The 23965-nt window shown below is 42.4% G+C and overlaps 1 protein-coding gene across 2 annotated transcripts in view; it reads right to left on the bottom strand.

The window, feature by feature from the left end:
* Window positions 1-23965, bottom strand: part of MAML3 (mastermind like transcriptional coactivator 3) — a 322946-nt gene that overhangs the window by 122043 nt on the left and 176938 nt on the right. For both annotated transcript variants that reach the window (XM_066573728.1, XM_066573729.1), the window contains exon 2: window positions 6702-8201. In XM_066573728.1, coding sequence (XP_066429825.1) covers window positions 6702-8201 — 1500 coding nt within the window. The remainder of the gene's footprint in view (window positions 1-6701; window positions 8202-23965) is intronic.

Here is a 23965-nt window from a genome sequence, read left to right as displayed (position 1 = left end):
CACTTCAATTGGGTTCGTTACTTGAAACGAACTCTCGGGCATTACAAAAAGTTCGACTCCAGTAACGAGCACCTGAGCATTTTGGTGCTCGCTCATCTCTACTGTTCACCATACGAGATAAATAATGCATTAATAGATCATACTTTTACAGACAAAGCACTGCCAAATAAGTTTTTTTTTATGATACATATGGGAAAATAGTTTTCTTACTTTTAATATTTTTTCTTTTTTGTAATAATAAAAAAAAACAATAATTAATTTATTTTAACTTTTTTTAGCACCCTAAGGGCTCAGTCAGATGAGTGTCTTCTTTTTGTGAACCTATGTGCGCAAAAAAACGCCCCATGCATGTTAAAAGTGCGCATGACTGAAGCTCCATTCCATTGCTTTCAATGGGGCCGACACTACTGCAGCCGGTCCCATTGAAAGCAATGGGATGCAGGTAAAGATGAGCGAGTATACTCGCTAAGGCACATTACTCGAGCGAGTAGTGCCTTAGCCGAGTATCTCCCCGCTCGTCTCTAAAGATTCAGGGGCCGGCGGTGGGCGGGGAGCGGCGCGGGAGAGCGGGGAGAAACGAAGGGGAGATCTCTCTCTCCCTCTCTCCCCCCTGCTCCCCGCCGCAACTCACCTGTCACCGGCCCCCTAATCTTTAGAGACGAGCAGGGAGATACTCGGCTAAGGCACTACTCGCTCGAGTAATGTGCCTTAGCGAGTATACTCGCTCATCTCTAGATGCAGGCAACCCTCACAGTGATTTTCAGGTAAGGGCTTGAAATAAAAGCCTTGAATTCAATGAATGTCTGAGCGCTGCCTGTGACTGTCTGAGCGCTGTGACCAATCACAGGCAGTGCTCAGGTGTCATTCAATGAATGGCTAAGCGCTGCCTGTGATTGGCTGAGCGCTCAGCCAATCAGACCAGCACTTTCTGGAGGTGGGGATTTTTAAATCCCTGGCCAGTAGAAAGTGCTTTAGAGCAGTGCTGGGGACCAAGCAAGAAGACACGCCAGAGCCCCGACAGCAGCGGAGAGGTGATGTATATATTTTTAAATTATTTACTGCAGCTAGGGATGATTTTCAGGGAAGGGCTTATATTTCAAGTCCTTTCTCGAAAATCACTGCGGGGGGTGCCTGCATCCCATTGCCTTCAATAGGGTGGCTGCAGCGCTAGCCCCTTAAAAATCAATGGGAAAACATTGCAATCCTCTGCCACAGCTATAACAGGGGATTCTTTCGTCCCTGTGGAGAGTCCCATCATCACTGAACACTGTGACAGTGCTGTCAGAATGTTCAGTGATGAGGGGCTCCCTGCGGGGAATCTTTATGCTCAACACGGACCTATGCGGTGCAAGCATGTTCTATCTTTTGCAGGTGCAAAGGTCCCAGGCTGCTATAACATTGGAACAACTGCCAATGATCTCATTGCTTCTGGTCTGTTAGGCAGATTTAAATGCCACTGTTAGAATTGACAGCAACATTTAAATGGTTTACTGCCACAATCAAGGTTATCTCTGATCACGGCTACTGCGGCCGGTTTTCAGCTGTCAAACACAGACAACACCCACTATGTATGGAGCAAGCATGGCTTCCAAGCCTGCTCAATAAATTCTTGCACATATCTGAAATACATGTACAGCGGATGTTGCTTAGGTGTTAATTAAAAAGAAATTCAAGAACAGACACCCAATGGATTCTTGACCAACCCATAATATATGGAATGGTATCCATCAGGAGTAGTTGGTTCTTGTATGGATTTTAAGTAGAGATCCTTTTAGAAACAAATCCATCATTCTTATGACTCCCTGAAACAAACAAAATGTATCACTTATCCACAAGAATACAAGTCCTGAGTCCCCCTTATGAATGGAGAGTTAGTCATGCACTGCCACACCATTCACCTTTTATGCAAATAACAGAAATAGCCAAGTACAAGGCTTCCCTACTTCTGTGAGTCCCATAGATTGCGAATGGAACACTACCGTGCTTGTGACCACTACTTCATTCAAATGGGGGACTTGGGACCACTGTTCTTGTGATCGATGGCGGCCCCAACGATCATACAGTTATCACTTATCCTTGTTCGTGAGCCACACCTTATCATTGGAAACCGTACGATAATGCTCATGTGAACACAGCCTAACAGTCTGGGTGTACAATGTACATGTGTGTTCCTAAAAGTGTTAGCATGGCTAAATAAAACACCATTGAGGCTATGTATATACACCCTATAAACAAGGGGAATGAAATTGAGCAGTTGTCAATTTCTTTGACAAGAGGAATAACTGAGAAATAAACAGTAAATGTTACATGTAAATTAATAAGCCTCCATAGCAATGTTTTACAATAATGCTCTAGATCACGATTCAAAACTCAAGGCCAGCGGGTGGAATGCAGCCCACCACATCATTTTACGTGGCCCGCAAGGTCTGGATGCAGAAGAGCCTCTTCTAGATCTGAGGGTCCTAGGCTGTGCAAGGAAGACCCTCTGGTGCACTGTGGACTCGTTTGCAGCCTGCCGCTGGGTATCAGGATTGTGACCGCCATCTTTGTTGTAAACTGCGATGTCAGGACTGAGCACTGTGGCTGTTACCGCAACCATAATGCTGATGTGGCACACCCCTGCTCTAAATATTTTTCATGCAAAGTTGTGAAAAGTTCTAAAGCAGTTGAATATCTGAGTACTGCATTTTACACTGTATTCATCCAACTTTTGTTGTAGACGATGATCAAACTACATCAGAAAATGTAAATCTGCCCTTGGTAGGCATAAGGTGAACCAGTACTTACATATTATAGAAGAGTAGAGAAGAGACCATAAGCCCACCACTGGTATATTTGGTCACCCCCCCCCCCCCCCAACATGATTGATTCAGGAAAATGTAAATAATGGGACACTAGTTAGAATGTCATTGTGAACTCACTGGTTTTTGTTGTCATCCTTCAGCCCAAATGATTTTGGTTCATCTGTGACAAGTAGAACAATTTACATTAACGATGCCCTGTTAGACCTTCTGAATGCTCTTCGTGGAACAGTCAACTTTGGAAACGTAGGGTTGGAATAGAACACTTTACACTTTTCCTGTCTCTATATGAGCACAACAAGAGAGCCTGAAGAAAGAGTAAGTAACATCGGACTGCCCATCAAGGAAAGAGCCAGGTCTTGAAGGCATCAGATATCAATATTCGATAGCAAAAAGTACTGTCTGCTTCATAAGATGTGTCAGCGGATATATAAACTCTATGCTGTTGTAATACGTTAGTGAAAATACAGAGAGCTTGTGGAATACAAGACTGTATAAGCATATTTAGTTAAAGAGGTTTTCATGCATGGAAACCCTTTCTTAGAAGGAAGCCGCCCCAGAGATAAGCTGATTACCGCAGGTCCAGCTTCTCAGGTGGCTGTCAGCCATTATCGTGCACATTTCCCTCGCAATGGTCCCGAGTGATTAACTGTAATCTGTGGGATAATCCAGCAGCAAGTGTTCAATACCCCTGGAGTGCCACTGTAGGGAATACAAAGCTTTGCATAGTGCCCATTGAAATTAACCTGCAGGCTCCTCCAGACCAGGAGATGTTCTTTGTAGCCACTGAACATTCTGACAAATAGATGAGGGTCCTGAATGGGGGACCTCTCTCCGTTATCTTGAACTTCCCTGATAGGGCGTTGAAAAAGGCTGCAGACCGCTAATGAAACCTTATCAAACCTACGTATGTCATATTAAAGGTATCTTGCACTGACACATGCTGTGGCCTTTATGAGAACACTAACAAAAAGAAAAAGTGCAAGATTTCACTTCTGTATTGATTTCCGGTAACTATATGTACGGGCCTTTTTACACAGTCTGATATCAGCATTTAACAAGCACCAATCATTGAGATCAACTGTTGTTTAACATGCCTTTTATACAGGGGACAAAGGATCGCATATGATCTCTCGTTTCCCATTCACTTGACGACTTCAAGGTCAATTTAGATGGGACGAATGTTGGGCAAACGATCCCTGACATTCATCTCTGTGTGTCCCTGCTCCTGTACTGTTGCATGGGAGCTACTATCGCTGGCTCGCTCACAGAACGGCCAGTAGGCACAGAACGGCCAGTAGGGAGGTGGGGAGGCTGCAGAAGATTTATCTCCTTGCTGTCCCTTGCCCCTCTCCATTGACTTAACATAGCGGTCGTTCAGTACTGAACAGCTGCTATTCACACTGAGCAATGATCATTCAGTGTAAATAGAAGACGTTCAGTATGTTAAGTCAATGGAGAGGGGCAGTGGAGCGCAAGGAGAGAACTCTCCTCCAGCCTCCCCGCTGTGAGTCTGCTACACTAGCTCCCGTGCAGGTGCATGGGGGCTAGTATGTGCGAGACGAGTGTAAGGCATCTATTGCCCGACGTTCGTCCAGTCTAAATGGGCCTTTATTGGCTCTGTGTTTGGTCACTGATAGAGATATCAGCCCCAATATGGCTAACAGTTGGAGATGTCTGAAGCATGAACCACTATGCTTACAATAGTCATATCGCACACAGTCACTACACATAACTGTATGTTCACAAGGTGGGTTTTGCTGCGAAATCATTCCGTGTGGAATCAGCCTGCAAACCCACAACAGAAATCCAAGGCTATTCTGCTGTGGCTTTTGACGCGGATCTGCAAGACGATTTAGCCCTGTCAATGGGCAAAATCGATGTGCGGAATTTCCGACACATGTCAATGCCGATCTGTGTCAAGAAGTGATATGTCACTTCTTCACATAGAAAAGGAAATGCCTCAGTGATCCGCACGCAGAAATCTGCATGTGGATCCGCAATGAAAACGGTGGCAGAAAAGCCACGGATTTCTGCCAGGGGTTTTACAGGCAGATTCTGCGCTCAAAATTTTGCGGTGAAATCTGCCCTGTGAACATACCCTGAGGATTTAGGTGCTGGCTCTAAATGCCAAGATACGTTAATTATTTTGGGTGCCAAAGAGCATTAGAAATATTTTAGTATTTTGCAAATGTGAGCAAGATATGGTAACCCTGAGGAAGCTTGGGCGAAACGCGCATCAGGGCGCAGATTATAAGGTTGGCACTATTGATACGTTCATGTTCCTATTATTGTTCTGTACATGTGAATATGTACTACTTAATATGCTTGTTTTATAATCGTCATTATTGTGCTAGCATTGGATATTCCTTGCATACACATGTCTCTATTAACCCTTTCCAATCCAATTTTGGATTCAGGGTTTCCTAAAAGGCTTTCTCTTTTTGCTGTTATACAACGGTGCCATCTGAAAGGCTCCGACAGCGGAGTGTCTGGCAATAGACGGTAAGAATACCCTGTCGAACGCCTTTTGACATTGGAGCTGTACAAGCTTCAATCCGAATGTAGGAAGATGTCAGACAGTGGATTGGAAAGGGTTAACATGACACGCTGAATGCCTTCCTTTTTTGACCCTTTTTGTTTGGGAACTCATCTCTTCTGTAATGTGATATTTTGATATTATTCTATTTAATAACATTTAAAGTTCTCTTTATAGCAGCTTTTGTGTGCTGACCTCTTTTTTGTCTATCTATTATAGAGCCAAGTGTGTGTCTATGTTTGTATCATGTGCAACTTTGATACATTGTATTACAATCATTATTTTGGGTGCCAAAGAGCAATAGAAAGGCTTTTGTATTTGGCAAATGTGAGCAAGTTAGGGCTGTTTATGGAAGAAACGAAATTTGCATCAGATTTGGGTAGGAAAATAAAGCATATGCTAGAAATCAGACATGTATATACGTTATGAAGGCTACTGATTATTTCTGAAGTTTGGTAAATAAAGGATAGCACGACAAATACTTTTCGTACCACATTGTTTCCACTTAGGTTGAAGCAGCCGAGCACATAGCTAGAGTTTTAAAGAAGATGAATTGCTGGCCTCCTCATATGTGACCCGGGGTTACTCGCAATCACTGTCCATCTGATAAAAAACAATATCATGTTCCCTATCTCTATCGCCTCTCATTATCCTCAGCACTCAGCTACAAAGCAGGAAAAGAAATGGGATTTCCTACCAAGGACCTATGTATATAGGAGGACCTGCCACTCTCAGAAATGGAAACTATGCAGTGCATGGAACCAGAAAAAAAATTTAGATGACTCGGTGCTGACCTGACCATGATTTTATACTTGGGTGCATGCTAGCAATCACAGAATGCCCTGCCGCTCCAGATCTACATGAACTGCTATATCAGTATATACTATTCCCAGAAGCTCTCCTTGGGAGATGCAGGCTGCTTGTCAGTAACATACAGCAGCATACGTTTCCATATATTTCTGTAGACAGAACCCTATATTCACACTCGGAGATTTGATCTGCTGTCTTTCGGGACAAATCCACAGACTAATATCTACAGGCAACCCCCTTGGCTGTATCATCCTGGTCATAAATAACAAACTACGGGAGGAGACTGCTTCTGCACACAAATTCTCTCTATGTTGCATTAGAGGAGGAGGACAAATAAATTGGCCACAAAGCCTATAATAGATGGCTATACCATTAAAATAGCAAAGATATTGACATTTTAAGCTATATAAGCTAAACCTAAACTAAACTGTGGAGTCAATATAGCTTCAAAATACCATAAAAACAGTGAGGGCAAGGTATGGTATGAGAGTAGATGTCAAATTGAAATTCAGGATTAGTATCATGCTGGTTAGTATTCTTTGTGCTCCTACCTGGCTGTGACCCGGAAGAGATCCATAAGCCATTTGTTGATTCATAAGTCCTTTCTGCTTCATTATAAGTAGCCGCTTCTGTTCTTCACTCAAATGGCTGATCTGAGGCGGCATTGGTGGTTGCTGCTGCTGTTGCATGTATGGTAACATGGCAGTTTTGTTTTGGTTGGCAATCGGAGGAGTCATTCTTTGACTCATATCCGCACTAAAGTGTGACAGTGGTTTAGTATTACCATAATTGAGCATGTTGGAAGTTTTGCTGATAGAGTTTGAATTTAAATTGCTGGTCTGCTGGTTTATCATATTCATGTGGCTTTGAGGGAGGTAGTTGTTCATTGTGGTTTTCGGGGGGTTATTTGCCATTGGAGGTACAATGGAATTTTGGTTGTTGAAAACTTGGGGATACATCATTGGACTATTTGGCTTTTCAGTACCAAAAGCTCCACCATATGGGCTAGATGGAGGTCCCACAGGTGACCAACTGGAAGGCTGGCTTGCATGTGGTTGCTGCTGCTGCTGTTGGTGTTGCTGCTTTTGTTGTATAAGTTTTACTCTTTGCTGCTGTTGAGCTGCCATTTGTTTGAGCTGTTCAGCTGGAGACAAATCAGCACTTGGGAGGTTAACAGACCCACTGCCAGAACTAGAAGTTGGAGTCATGACATATCCATTACCAGGTCTTGTTGAGGTTTGACCAGGTGTGTGAGGTGGGTTAGGAGTCTGTGGAGATTGGACAACACAACTTGCTGGTGATCCGGCAAGCATTAATGTAGATGGAGCACTGGAGACTGAGGGTATGCTGGAAACAGATGATACATTAGAAAAAGAAGGACCGGATGAGGATGGACGAACTTGAGGAGAGCCCATAGAGACGTGAGGGAATGGAGAGTGGGATGGATCACTCTTTACACTGGCACTTTCTTGAGGAAGAGGTGTTTGGGCTGTAGGTCTGGAGAAATCTAGCTCCTTCTTCTCCTCAAAGTCCTCATTGAATAAGTCCTGTATGTCATCCTCAGGAACAGTATTAGCAAGCTCATCGATCAACTCCTGCCATTCTTGGTCGTTCAGATTTATGTCCGAGAAAAGTTTATTTTGGTTGGAAAGTGAAGTATCAGAAGTGTCAATGACTGAAACATCATCTAGTGGTTCTTGCTTCATTTCCTTATTGAGGATATTAAAGCTCTCCTCCAGTTCACTGGCATTCGAACCGTTTACTGCTAACTTTACATCCTGCTGGCCGCCATTCTTACTTATGTCTTCTAATCCTCCTGAATGTGTTACGTTATTCGTAACAGGTAGATGTGGCTTCATATCAAGCTGGTGAAGAGGTGACACAGAAGGCAGTGGTATATTTGACAAATTATTAAGAGTGTCCATACCTGGCATCTCTTTCCTTCTCCGTTTAGCAGAGGGTGAATACCTCCCATCACAGATGCCATTTTGCTGCTCCCCGTTAAGTGGTGAACGAGCACCTTCTAACTTCTTCTGCACAGCTTCTTGAAGCTAAGGAGAAAAGAATAAATAAGTACATGTGAATTTAGATATTTTAATTTTCGAAAAAAGCAGTGCACATCCAATTACGTTGTAAATCTAATTAGTTTCCTTGGGTTGGAACATTATCTCACAGTATAATGATGTGTCTAAATCTAATGTGAGGCAAAAAATTTATGGCATTTTTAAAATTAACACGAGAGTTTAAATATAATGTCAAATTAAAATGTCATAATCAATGTAAAATGTTACCATTCCACCAGTCTAAAAAATATTTATTCAAAAGTAGAGAGTGATACTAAAAGAAACAAAAGAAACTTTTATAAACCCCCCAAAAATTAAAAGGCCAATACTGGATCATATATATACATGGAAACCAAACGGACCCCGATATAGTCAATGGGGTTCGTTCTGCGCGGTTTGGAATTCCCCTTTTCTGTAGCGGAGCAGGAGAACGGACCCCTTGCCTTAGATGTGAAAGCAGCCTTAACTACATCTGCCGAAAGCAACTGTTAATGAAAACAGCAAAGTAAAAACCCTTCAAACAACATCCCCGCTAACAGATGAGAAGGTGTGCATCCTCTAACTTTACAATCAGCGTAGTCAAACAAGTAAAACCCATCCATACCATTTGCCTTTGTCATACTTCTTTAATGTTTGAGTGTTTTCAAGACACTCCTTTCGCTCTTTCTAAAAATCAAAGACTTCTGCTGACTTAGAACAGAGTGCCATCACAGGCATGTAAAAGCAGCGCAACTGACACTGCCTCTTGTCAGGGCCTGTTACACCCAATCGTTAAGGGACCTGAGGAAGGTGAGGCTTCTTGCTTAAGGCAGATCAAAGACTGCACAGATCACATCCATGTCCCACAGCAGCTGTGGTCCGCGCCAGAAGATAAAATGCTTTTTACAACTTGCTGTGTATGTATAGCAGTTTGTTTTGACAGTGACAAAAGAGAAAATGGAAATGGTTACATAAATGTCAAAAAAAGCAGTGGATAGGTCATGGCGTGCTGCGAGAGAAACAAATGATGCCTAAAAAGGCAGTACAGTCAGCTTCTTTATGTGGCGCCCTCTATTGAAGAAGGTAAAAGGGACTCGCCTTTTACAAAACAATTTATTGCATATGTCACATGACCAGATTTGAATTTGCAGAAGCCACGATCGTCACCTGCATGGGCGATCTGCTGTAATCCACATTTGTTTAAAAAATAGAACATTGCAATTTCCACTTGCGTAAATTAAATCGCAGCATGTTCTATTTTCTTGCGGATTCCGCGTGAACGGCTTACAAACCAGTGATTTGAAAATAAAAATCTGCACTGCGCACGCCTGAGGGCGAGTTGCCGAGTCCATACGCAATACAGATTTAAACAGGTAGGTGCGGATGCTGGCCGGGAACAGGGCTGGATTCCGCTGCAGGTTCCCGCATGAGTTATCTGAGCCATCCATGTGAGACTGGCCTGAAACAGTGGGGCAGGGGCTTCATAAAAAACTGGCATCAATGTACTGCTAAAAATCTCCTAGTACATTCATAGTGACCAGTAATTGTATACAGCCAGCCTCTACCGAAGGGATAAATCAGAATTACATATCATATTAGTCTGTAACTGTAACTGAACCTAAAGCCCAGCATCAACAGTATCCATGATAGTGCGGGCATTGTAATCCCATATTGTGCTCCAATACATAGCGGTTTCTGTTTGGTGTCAGATCCTGATAAATCCTAATAGATCCCACTGATATAGTAAAACTATTCTGCTTTTTTTTTTTAATGGATAGAATACGCCGGAAGCTATACCATGTCCAATAAAGAGGGATAGGAACTTGATGGAAAAGGACTAAAGTGTGAAATACACCTATAAGATGTTAAATAACTTCCTAAAAGTAAAATATACAGGCAGCTGTATTTTAACCCACAGCGATAGGACCACAAATTGTTTTACACAGTAGCCTCATTACTGTTATGGCTAGTGTCATCTAAGGCATGGCGCATGTATGCTGACATCACAGCATCTGCACCAGACCAAGTGATGCATGGGCAAGGGCATGCTCAGTGTCACTTAGGTGCTGGATGCCGTGGGAGTAACGTCTCCCTTCTGTTAACATACTGATGGGCTGGCTGAGCTGTCAGTCATCTCAGCCAGCTTATCAGTATCTCTTTTGGGGTATTTATTCTGGTGCCTCTGTGCAGAGGGTGCCAGTAAGACTTTGTGTATCCTGGTTCTGAGTTTGATGTTGGTGATTTTGGAGCTTCTGTTAAGGCTGGTTTAGACACAATGATTATCGCTTGCCTTCTGCCTCCAGCTGTTTCCCACTCGGAGCGCTCGGCTGTTATGCAGCCAAGCGATCTGAGCGGGGTATGGAGAACAGAGCTGGACCGCTCTGTTCTTCATACCCTACCTGTCTTCAGGGAGCGGGATACAGCTGAAACAATAGTATCAGCTGTATCCCACTGTGAATTCCTGATAACTGATTGCTGATCTCTCAGCATGCTGAAAGATCAGTGCAGATAGACACAACGATTATCGCTCAAAAGATAGCTTTGAGCGATATTTGAGCGAAAATCGTTGTGCCTAAATCAGCCTTCACTGTGTTGGATCTTCTGTGCATGACGTTCTCGGACCTCGGCTTTTGACTCCGGCTATCTGATTCTCACCCAGTACTGACCATACTCTCAGTTGCACTCTGACTTTGAACTTGGTTTTCGGCTACTCTTTTGTCTTTTCCCTTTGGTACTGCGTTTTTATCTCAGCTTAGTCCTCCTGCATTCTCTCTCGCCTGCATAACTCCTAGAGATATTTAGGGAATCCAGATAAGTTCCAGCTGTGGGGGTCGTCTTTTACAGTGCGGGTGCTCCACTTCCCTTCCAGGTCCTGTTAGGACAGATCGAAGGAAAGGTCCCTAACTCCACTTCTGTATCTATCACTAGAGCTTTTTGGTTTTGCATGTTGTTGAGTCTGTCTCTGCTCTCATATCTCAGACATGACATTTACTATCTATCTATTCTGTTTCTAACTAGCTAGCTTGAAGGTAACCGTAAATTAATGATAACTTTTAATATTTATACTATCACACTATGTTTAATTAATGCCTGAACATATACCATATACAGATACATACGCAGAAAAACATGCATTCACACATTTTTTTATATATTACATGTATATAGCTATATGATATATATCTAGATAGATAGATATCTATATATATATATATATATATATATATATAGATATCTATATATTTATTTATATATATATATATATATATATATATATATATATATATATATATATATTGCATATTGTATCTTTCTGTGTGTCTATCTTATACTGATAATTAAGCCAAATTAAAACAACAAAAATAGAGTAGAAAAACAAGAGCCTTTGAGAAATGATCTGTGAAACTGTTAAATAAGAGCTTGAAATGAAGCGTTACATTTAGAAATGCAGCAGCCTTTGCATAAACACAAGGGGTACTCGAGGTTTTATGTGCCTGGAGGAGTAGCTCTGCTCTAAACCACCAGCAGCAATTCATTTCTCCAAAGAGATTAAACCAAGGTGCTGTTGTTATGGTAACAGTCTTTGCCTATCACGATCTCTCTTCACTGGGCTCCGATAACCTATTCACTGCCAGCGCCACCTCCAATACACGAGCACAAGGCTAGCAGGTCTGAGGCAGGTAGAAGACATACTATATCAAATGCAGGGCTGCTGCGCCCATGACAAACACTATTTTCATACAAGTGTCATGGTTTCCTATGTGCAAGTAAACGCTTCATGTTAATGCAATCCATCAGGATTTATAGTCTGTAAATGAATAGTCACATTTGGAGAATGTGTTTCTTCTCGATCCATTAGGACAGAAATAAGAGACAGAAGAATTCTGCACATTGGCACTGAGCTCCAGAAGCCATAGTGGGCACGGCCTGGAAGGGTCTTTCATTAATTTATGTCAGACTGTATTAACTAAATAATGATTTTCTGCAAGCAAACATTCAGACAGTAGAATCTGCTGATCTGCAGTCTATACTCGCACTATGCTACTTATAGAGTAGGATTTTAATCTACTATGTCATGCAAAGGAAAGCCGCCCATACCATTCACAAAGCCAAATCCCTCATGAACATCCAGGTTTGGATGGGGTGAACATCCATATTTATTGCAATGGGAAACTGAGGATAAGCAGCTGCCAAATACCAGAACTATCGTCAAGGAGAGCAAGGAACTGGGCAAGGTAAAATACAGCGTACCCGATTCTTGTTTCCACGACAGCAGACTTCAGGGGATAGTTGAGCTCCACTCATGTACATTAGATTTCTGGAGCAGCTTGTTGAAACCAGCGGGACCCACCAACTATTTCACTTTGCTTATATCTCTTCTTTTCTGCCGTAGTCCTGCATTGTTTTCATGAACCAGGAGGAACAGGACAGACAGCTGTATGGACTGACTAACACTGACTAACTCCACATTTAAGGCCCTTCATATACCAGAGTAATACAGAAATGTACTATACTACATACACTCATTGACAAAAAATAATACTGCACCCAGATAGAAATGCCGGATGGCTGCAGAACTTCGTTATGTCTTAGGCATATGGATATGTAAGGGATTACAGCTGTGGTCTGATTAGACACAGGGTCTTCCCACCAGAGACCATAAAAGTTCTTCCCCTATAATAAAGGCTCTCAGAGGCTACTTTGTGTTGCGTACCTCTTGATGGGAGATCGATGACTACTAGATATGCCTCTACGATGAACTAGAAGACATTTTGCCCAGTTAATAGACTCTGAGAGGGCACATCATTGGAATGAAGAAGCAGGATGCCTCCCATCTAGGCCCTCTGACCAAACTATTATAAGATGTTGGGAGCAGTGGTTGGCTGTGGATGGCCTAGACAGACCATCAGTAGATAGGATTGTTTGATCCACTGACTAGCACAAGCAGATCCAACTTTTTTTTTAGCCACCATCCAGATACAGTTGGCACCTTTATTATAGAACCCTGCCTCTGCCCAACCATTTCCAGGTGCTTAATAGAAGGAAATTTGGTGTTACAGTGCCCATTATGTGTCTGCCCGTTGACATCCCAACACCACTGCCTTCATTTGCAATGGTGTTATGAATGAGAAACCTAGATTGCTACAGACTGGAACCGTATCGTCTTCAGTGACAAATCCAAGTTCTGTTTGGGAGCCAACGACAGCTGTGTTCAAGTATTGAGGCCTCGCGGTGAGCGCTTCAGTCCTGTCTTTGCTGTAGTACAATTCACTGTTCCAACTGCTAGTGTAATAATCAAGGGAGCCATTGCATATAACAGTTGGATACTCCTATTAGTGATCGAGTGACAATAACAGCTTAGGGACTTGTGTAGGAAATCCTGCGGCCACAAGTGTTGTCTCTCATGGCAGGGGTTTAAACAGGCATTCTTACCAGGATAATGCTTGCACACACAGCAAGGGTTCCCCAGGAATTCCTCCGCCAGGTTGCCACACTTAATTGGCTGCCCGGTCAGCAGATTTATCACTGATCGAGCATTTATGGGACCAGTTGGAATGCCAGCTTCAGTCGCCTATGGGAGTACAGGATCTAGTGGCTCAGTTGCAACATTTGTGGGCAAATATGCCGCAGGATAACATACAGAACCCATGCCAGATCTCATCATGTATCCAGGATAGAGGCAGCCCACTGGGTACTACAGCCTCATCTGAAATGTATATGTTTCATCAATAAATGTATCCTTTCGCTCTAATACTGTAATCACTTACATATATCATTATTACATTCACATATATAACGTTTCTTTCGACTCCAACAACAACAACTTCCTATGCCTTATTTTTTTGTAATGAGTGTATATCCACAGATTGACTGTAATCACTACTAACAGTAATGCCGAGTCCCATATATGACTAAGCATGTATGCAAGGCTTTCCCAATGCTCGTGCAATCCTGTATTTATTCCATGAGTGTGTGGGTAACTCTCTAATCGTTACATGGCTAATATAGATATAAAAACGTAAAAAACAAAAAGAAAACACGTCTTATACATGTGAGATCATTAAAGAATCCCTATCACCGTCTTTGTGCACCGCTCTCTGGGGGCAGCACAACGTAGTGGCATTCACATGGACTACAGTGATATGTTGCTGTGTGGATCTGTGCAGTAGTTTGGGAGAGATAGTATTTTATCAGTAGCTGCACATGCATTGAGGACTACTTAAAGTAGTCCTAGATATTTATGAGTTACAGGCTTGCTACACCCACCCAACCTCAACCCACCAAACACTGATTGACTGCTGTCTGCCTATTACTTTGTGTAGTTAGAGAGCTGACAATCATTGGCTGGAGGGCGGAGTGGGCGTGGCTAGTCTGCAGCTTATGAATAACCAGGACTAGCTGTGTATGTGGTTACTACTAATAAAATGCAAGTTTCTCCCAAACTACTGCACAGATACATGCAGCAAACACATCACAGTAATCAGTGTGACAGGCACTACCTTATGCTGCTCCCAGTGAGGGCTGCAAAAAGATGCTGACAGATTCCCTTTAAGTGCTATGCAATAGTCAAGTTGTAGAAATGTGTCACAACAAATAGCAGTGACAAATAGTTACAATATTTCTTCATAACAACAGATTGTATATTCCTTCCCGGACTAGCATGGAATAGCTGCTGAAAGCAAATATCTCTACAGCTTACATTTAGGAACAGGTTTATAGTCTGCACACCCAGATGGTCCTCGGTAGAGCTGCAGAGATGTGGAAGTTACTTTCAGCTTTCTCTTCCATGCACTTTCAGTACTCCAGTTCTAGTAGGTCTGAAGTGACTCCATTGAGTAGGCACTTAATTGTCAAGAATGGATATGTTGTAAACCCGACTTGGCAATGATGTCCCTCAAAATGTTCTTGTTAAAAAAATGAATGTTGAATCCATCATGGTATGATTTACGTAATGTATGTGGTATTGGGGATGTGTCTGGTGGGCATGCTGTTTTGATGAGGCTGGTGGTAACCCTACAGCTTTTAAAATTTTACCCTTTGTGAACCACTCTTCTGTCATTAAAGGAACACTCCAGTCAAAAGTGATACACTGTGTACATACACAGCCGCAGCATGCCAATTTTTTTTTTTCGTTGCTGCCTCTCTCCTCTCTATGGGGAGAGAAAGCCGCAACAGAATGCCAATGGCCGAACCGCTCCAAAACCCGCGGCAAACTGCTGCGGGTTTTGAAGCAGCGCGTATCCCGCGGAAATCTCACGTTTTTTGGTGTGGCCAAACCGTGAGATTTACATCCCGTGGGAACCCAGCCTCCATTAGTTTTGCCCAGAGTACTCCGTAAAATATACTCCATGTAGATAAGTGTACAATTTTGTGAGCGAAGTTAATATATTTTACCTTTGATAGTGGACACTGATAGAAAGGCCTGTTATACAGGGTGTCACAGTTTTTGACAAAACCGTAACAATGTTTATACCAAGAGGTCTTTATCAACATTGGTCAAAATGTTGCTACTGTTTGGCATTGGAGGAATAAAGACTTTTTTCTACTTTACACCCTAAATGCTGTCACGTCTTCCTTTTATAACACCGTAAGCTGTCGTCATCCAAAGTTGCCAACCCTGTTCACTTTGAAATCCACTTTCTAATGTAACAAGTGGCATCAAACCCAAAACCTTGACTTTAATTCACTGAAAATGCCATGATGAAATAGAGGATAAATGTAATGACACTTAACAACTAGTTACCAATAAGAAATAACCAAAAGCAATTCAGAGTGAGAAACGCCATGGGAGTCAAATCAGGACATGCGTCAGGCTTCCCAAGACAGCGTCCGAAATACAGAACCGCCCAGCTTCATCTGGGACAACTGGGAGGCATGCAGAGACGGAAGGCTCTAATATGAAAGCAGTAAAACTAGGCACATGTTCTGCGCTGGGTCTAACCTGTCTTACCTGTGCTCCACTTCTGTAAGATGCGACTCTGTCATTAGACATGGATGTCCCACAGCTGAGGCTAACAACCCACAAAGCTTTTGAATGACCAACCTCAAAAGCATCACGTAGGCAGTATTAAAATGTATCTCAGCTGTCTGGTGGATATGGAGTAAATTCAGGTGACTCGGGCTCTCTGAAGGGTAGGTTCACTCGTACGGAGTTTATTGCTTGTTGGCCACAGTGGTATTTAAAAAATGTGACAAATTGCACCATGCAAAAAGTATCGGCATCTGCCATTTTCCATAAAAATAGGAACTTGTCTTAGACCTGCCTCTGTTTATGCTAGAGTATCTTTCTGCATCTCTCTGTTCCATTGTTGTAACAGAAAAAACATTTCCATTAACATTGGCATTGATTTCAATGGGATTTTTCTGATGACACGTGCCATCAGTTGATACCAATAAGCCTCTGTACTGTCAGGTTACCTTTATGTTCTACTCTTTGAGCCAACATGGAGCTTTGGGTAGAGGTATGACTCGTGCACCTACTGTATGAGAACTGTTTTTTCCCTATTCCTAACCAGAGCAATAAAGAAAAGCTATCTCTTAGGACTCATCAGAGATTTCACACTCAATAGTCAGATGACTGTCTGATGGCTTGTGGCGGCACTGACAGCTCTCCTCTTCTACATACCCTTTTTAATTAACTCTTGCAAAGCGTTTCATCATCGCCACCACCATGACTGCTCTTTAATTCTTTAAAACTTAAATTCTATTACCACAAATAGTGTGCAGCATAGATTCTACCTGATATTTACAGGGGTTGTCTGGGTAAGAAAACCAATGTTCAACTACCCTATTAGGCTGGGTTCACACAAAGCGGTATTTTGCCACACAGGTTAAAGGGGTTCTGTGCTAAAAAAAAATTCTATAGTTACCTATTCCTTCCCTATCAGTCTTCTTACCAGATCTTCACCTCACCGATCTTCTCCTGGCTCCTCCAGTCCCCTGGGTCACGTCACCTCTAGCCGGCCGGATCCTCTTCTTCCTGTGACGAAGCTTACATTACCGGCATTCTGCTTCCTGCAGGGCAATGTACTCTTCCTAACTAATGATGTAGCATTCACTGCCTAGCAGGGAATGCTGAATGCTCGGCAGCCTGCTGTAGCATGACTGCGGAGGCGCAATGTCTCGCCGAAAGTGTTTCAAATACTATATGAAACACTAGTGGCGAGATATCATGTATGCGCACCAATGAAGGCTGCCGAGGATTCGGCATTCCCTGCTAGGCAGTGAACGCTACGCTCAGTCACTCGTAGCGTTCACTGCCCTGCAGGAAGTGAACTGCAGCTAATAGACGCTCCAAAACAGAAAGAAGGGGGACTGGAAGGGCAAGGAGAAGATTGGTGGGGTGAAGATCTCGTAAGAAGACTGCCTGGGGAGGAATAGGTAAGTATTGATTTTTTTTCAATGACCAAACCCATTTCACCACAAGTGTAGTACTATGAACTGCTGTAGTTTTGCAATGTGGTTATTGGACTCAGGGTTTTCAGAGATTAAACATGTTAAAAAAATGTGATTTAACCAGTAAAAACCGCATGTTTATGGGTGCATTATTACAGCTCGGTAAAAGCTGGAGGTTGCACACCGCCATAATTTCCTCACCTTGTACAGTAGGAATAATGCGGTACATGCCTCACATGGATGGGCATTTACAGGGTTTTTTTTTGTATTTCAAGTAATTTAAATATATGCAGTTTTACCCATAAAAACCTCCAAACTTTCTAAGTACAATGGAAAGTATGCAACCCCATGGAAATGGAATTGTGCGGTTTGCGGCGAGAGGCCAAGCCTGGCTCCGTAAGTATACATCCCTTTCCAATCTGGGAATCAACTAACTAGAATTTTTGAACTCTCCCTATATTAATCCCGGTGTCCTATGGCAGCTTCTAAACACACAAGGAGTATAACTGAACTTGGCCTTACTACATGTGTGAGTACATATACTATGTATGTGACTAGGGAATTAGGCTAAAACTTCAAGTACAGCTGGGACTGATGTAACAGAATAAAATTTCCAATGCAAAGCCGTGCAATATGTCAACACCTCATAAAATATAAGCTAATAATAATCCAGTCTCAGGCCAAGCAGCAGACTAGTTGTGTGTGGTGACAGCTGTAACAGATAGCCAGCTCCTGACTGAACAATGCTGCGGCCACCCCAACAAGAGCACATGAGCGATACGTTGTGGGACAACTGTCGGGCACTTATGCACGCAACAATCGTCCCATGTAAAGCCAACCTAAGGCACCATAGGCTGGAAAAACATAACTACCAAACTTATAGCTCCTGATATAACCTATATTCATTCCCGAAACTCAGCTATTCGTTGTACAGAGGTCTCCATGTAATGTATTTGCAGGGAAACAGAGAATGCCAGGTGAGATGGGAAACATAATGGATTGACTATCGAAGAAGCCTAAATTCTGCTTAGGTTTTTCCTCTTCTTTGTGGTCAATAAAGGTAATGGAGATCTTTCACGAGAAAAAAAAAGTTGGTGGTTATGTTGCACTAACTTTCAGGCTGCCATCTTCATCCCTTTGCTCGTTTTCAGACACCCCAATATGTAGTTCGCGACCTGCTCCTAGTATCAAACTTTTCTCATGTGGCCTCCTCCCAGTAAAACTGCTGGATGTGAGGTTGGTGTGTCCAGAATGCTGCTATCTTCACTGGCTACTATATACTAGCACGTCTTCATCCTTGTACTGATTCCTCCTCCTACCTCTGTAGACACTGATGTTGATAGTGTATGATCTCCCACCCCATGTGTATGCTCTCCTTCCTCTCTACGCTCTACTGTCTGCTCTTCTGCATGTAACCTCATACCCTAGTACTGGTGTCTTTAACATGCTGCTACTGTGAGAGCAGATAGGAGATTGATGAGGTCGTCCCTTAGTGGTCAACAGGTGTCAGAAGCCACGGTAGTAGAAGAAGTTTCACAGACTCTACAACAATAAAACGGTAGGACATTTGTAGTGATAAAGTTGCGTAATTTTGCAATATAGTAAAAAGCAAATGAGCGCTGAAAAAAAAACTGTGAAAAGGTGTTCATGGGCTTTAAGACCTAATTTAGCCTCCAGCTGAAGACCTGATTTGACCAAAGAGGTCTCTGTCTCACCTACCAGGTCTCTGTCTCATCTACTGAACCATATGGTTCCATCCCGATTCTATATTGGTTTCCATTGTTATTCAGTTTTTTTCATAGAAGATGGAAACTGGGAACAAACCAGTGCTGAATTTTAAAAAATGCTGCATGAAAAGAACGGTACTATCATAATAACCACTTTTATTTTGAAAAGCCAACATTTTAGAAACAGAACCCGAGTCTCCTTTTACACAGAGCAAAAAAATTGTTTGCCCAGGCGAACAAGTGAACAATGACGGAGTTTGCTCACTCGCTCATGCGAATGATTTACACAGGCAGATAAATCTCTGGAATTTCATTCGCTGATCATCCAGTTGTTGACCTTCACTATACCGATGAATGTGAACGACTGAACAATTGGCGTTTAAACGTAATGAGTCGATAACTATTATACCTGCACAAAATGAACGGCGAACAATAAGTGAACAAATTATCGTTCATCATTCAGTCGTTGGCGATATTTGCATTGAAAGATTATAGTTCAGATTTGCACAATCCAACGATTTTCTGAATGTTGCGTGTAAAAGGGCTCTAACGCTCATTCGGATTTTTCACCTCTTTTCAGTTAGTTCTGTGCAGTCTACTGGCTGGGCTCATACCTAGTTCATGGTGTACTATCAGAATATATGTAGACATGCCCATAGACTTTACTGGCTGATGTATGCATACATTGGATTGGGATAGGTTAGCTATCACAGCCCCAACTGTATTGCAATGCGTAGTTGGCTCAGCTGTTCGATACAACTGTATACAGTCAGTGACGTCTGGCTATACATTTGACAGGACTGCTTCAAACACTCTTGCTAAACATGGAGATTGAATGCAGTGTGACCCTGGATATAACAAATATGTACAGTAGTTACAAGGATTCCATCAACGAGCATATTATGGGTTGTGTATCTGTTTAAGAAAAGGATGCACAGTTGTGAAAGGGCTGAAAGGCTTATTAACATATGAATATAATCACATACCAGGTAGTCAGGTCGTTTAGATATTCATGTGTTTAGCCCAACAACCCCAAGTATTTATGTGTTAATGAGCTAAGCTTCCCAGTGTGTTGGTTCATTAATGGTCTTAGCTAGAGTAGTTAATAAAGTAAGCCAAGAAGACTCACAGCCCATTTATATTTCTACACCATTATACTGAATTGAGACATACAAAAGCAATACAGAGATTGTTCAAAATCAACTTAAAGGGGTTGTCCCGCGCCGAAACGGGTTTTTTTTTTTCAATAGCCCCCCCATTCGGCACGAGACAAACCCGATGCAGGGGTTTAAAAAAAAACAAAAACGGAAAGTACTTACCCGAATCCCCGCGCTCCGGTGACTTCTTACTTACCTTGCGAAGATGGCCGCCGGGATCTTCACCCTCGGTGGACCGCAGGTCTTCTGTGCGGTCCATTGCCGATTCCAGCCTCCTGATTGGCTGGAATTGGCACACGTGACGGGGCGGAGCTACAAGGAGCAGCTCTCCAGCACGAGCAGCCCCATTCAACACGGAGAAGACCGGACTGCGCAAGCGCGTCTAATCGGGCGATTAGACGCTGAAAATTAGACGGCACCATGGAGACGGGGACGCTAGCAATGGAGCAGGTAAGTGAATAACTTCTGTTTGGCTCATATTTAATGCACGATGTATATTACAAAGTGCATTAATATGGCCTTACAGAAGTGTATAACCCCACTTGCTTTCGCGGGACAACCCCTTTAAGCCCCATTTACACACAGCGACTATCACTCAAAATTCGCTCAAAAGCCCTAGTTTGAGCAATAATCGTTGTGTGTAAATACTCCCATCTTTCACTGTTCGGCTGAATGATGATTTTTAGGTAAGCATAAAATCCATAGTTCGGCTGGAGAGCTGATAGCAGGGCCTGCATGCTGTGTTCTCCACGGGGAGCGCTAATTACATTGTATTCAGCTTGCAGCCCCACGGCAGAACAAAGGAACTGTATGCAGAGAACAGACCACCTGCTGTTCTCTGCATACAGCTCTGGAGGCTCATTTACATGCAAATGAAGGTAATAAGCTGCTAATAGGCATTAGTGCCTATTAGCAGCTTATGCAAAACGATCACTTAAACTGTCATTCTCCCTATCTTTTGAACGAGTTTTGAGTGATGATATTTGCGTGTAAATGGGCCTTAAACTACTTGCTGATAGTTTCCAGATAGCACTAGGAAAATTATCCACACATAACAAATTACTGAATAAGATGCCTCAAGAAGGCCTATTTTAAGGCCCGAAACGCGTTGCCTTCTATTTGTACTGTGCATATATATGTATTTTTCGTATGAGCTGTCTCCAACTTTTATTTGAGCATAAGCCTTTTCTTTTGCATAAATGACTGCATAAGGATAGCCATACATGTAGTGGTAGTGTTCCGCATGACTGAGAACCCCACATGGTTTTGACCCAAATTGCCACACTTCACCATACAGTTCTCTGCCATGCATCTTGCACAGGTGAAGCACAGTGAATCCACATACTTCACCCATACAAGCCATGTGGTCAAGAATCATAGCAAAACTGCGCCAATTAGTTGTAAAATCATGGGTAGCTTTGGCTATGCTGTTCTTGGCCCCTAAAACATCTCACAGATTCCTGTTAAGTCCAGTCTAGGAATATTGTGTGCTAAATCTATACAGTACAATTCTGTCACCTGTCCTGGGGGTTCGCTACAATGTATCAGCTAAACAGATAAAAAGTGTCAGCATTTATAAGAGCACATGCTTGTATTTTGATGAGAGACAGTTCAGGCACATAGATGAGGCTGGACCATTGCACACATAGATGAGGCTGGACCATTGCACACATATATGAGGCTGGACTATTGCACACATAGCACAGTCTGTATACGTGCAGGATGTACATGGTCTCCCGAGAGCTATATGTGGGTTCCAGTAGGCAAAGAGGAGCAGATGTTCTCAGATAAGGTTTAGGCCAAATAATCTTCAGTGGGTTTTAAAGATTTATTTTAACATTTATGAATCCCTTTTAAAGGCCATATTTCTTCAGGTTATACACCATGACAATTTTGGTTACTACACAAAATATTATTACATGACATCTCCATACATGATAATATATAGTAGTCCCTTAAGGTAGGGCTCATGCACATTAGTGCTGACCACTGCTTTTTCTGTTGTTCGACTCCATTCTAGGAGCCCAACAGTGGCAAAAGCAGAAGTGTCTAATTCAGCACATGGTGGACATGAACGGTGCCAGATATAACCCATTGAGTGATATGGGTTCCGTTTGGCTGACGTTAGGCAGTTCGGCATTTTCCTGGATAAAATAGAGCTGGATTAGGCATTTTTGTGAAAATCTAAGATGTGAACAAGGCCTTACACCAGTGATTTGCTCTGAGATAATTACTATAATTTGAAAATCTTGTAAATTGAGAGCACAGGTCTATGGAAAACCAGTTATTGGTTCCAAAGCCTCCAAAATGTCAACCCGTAATAAGAAAAAAAATGGAGATTCAAGAAAAATTTACAGATAACTAATACAGAGCAAACAAGTCCTTACATATAAAAGTCAGAAGTTGCTGAGAAAAGCTGGAAAGTAATTGCTATGTTCTGCATTACTCTTTCCTTGCACCTCATCCAGACCCAAGGAAAGAGTAATGCAGAACATGCGGCACGCAACATACAGCCCAGTAAATGCGAATCTCAGACTGTTATCGCATTCACCCATATGAACGCACCCTAAATATGTGATAGTTTCAAGTTTTCAATGTTTTTCTTTTAATTGTTAAGAAAGTATGATATTCCATTGAAATAGCAGCTTGGCAAAATATTTTATATAAACTTAAAAGCAGAATAACGAACTGGGACTTGTTTAGTGGTTTTGTGTTACTTGAGTACTTTGTTTAATGAGCGTCCAATTATTCTATGGTTTTAGCCATAAAAAGAAATATGTTGAACATCTGTATAGGAAGTTACTACAATGTTCAGCCATGAAGAAGAGGGGAGAGCCCAACTGGTCTCACTGGTTTACGCTTCTAGATCGAGGCTAGTAACTAGTGCTACATACACTGAACACTGTCATCTAATACAAATTGGAAATTCTGAGCGGAGGGATCAGTGATAGATTACTAGACTCCCATGAATACAAATATTTGAGAAGTGCCAAAGGGGTTTGCGCTCCCTGGAGAGGGATTTTTATCCTGGAACTTGATGGTGGTTTGAGATTCCAAACTCCAGATGTAATTTTTACACTTGTGATGTCTAAACATCATTTTGACTGAATTTCTCCCTTTCTGCAATTGTTGTACAGCAAGTGTAACTCATCGATATGGTGAATCATAGTAAACTTGCTGCCAGGACTCTTAAGGCCCTTTTACTTGCAACAATTATCACTCAAAAGTCGCTATACCTGCCGAAAAGTGAGCGACTGGATGCCATTTCACTCATTTGGTGTGTTGTTTGGTAGTGTTTACATGTAAGATAAGTGGACGATTGTTTGCTTAGGAGGGCGCCTGTGAGTCCTACCAGCTCCGCCGACATGACTGACAGCTCTTCCAATGTTTATATTCCTACATAAAAAACTGTCAATCACTGTGAGTAGGTGGGGGAATCAGGCCTCTGAGGTGTTCTCTATGACTCCCAACTGCATTTAAATCAGGATTTGCA

Source organism: Eleutherodactylus coqui, chromosome 7, assembly GCF_035609145.1.
Source record: "Eleutherodactylus coqui strain aEleCoq1 chromosome 7, aEleCoq1.hap1, whole genome shotgun sequence".
Lineage (NCBI taxonomy): Eukaryota > Metazoa > Chordata > Amphibia > Anura > Eleutherodactylidae > Eleutherodactylus > Eleutherodactylus coqui.
This window is presented reverse-complemented; position numbering and strand designations above follow the sequence as displayed.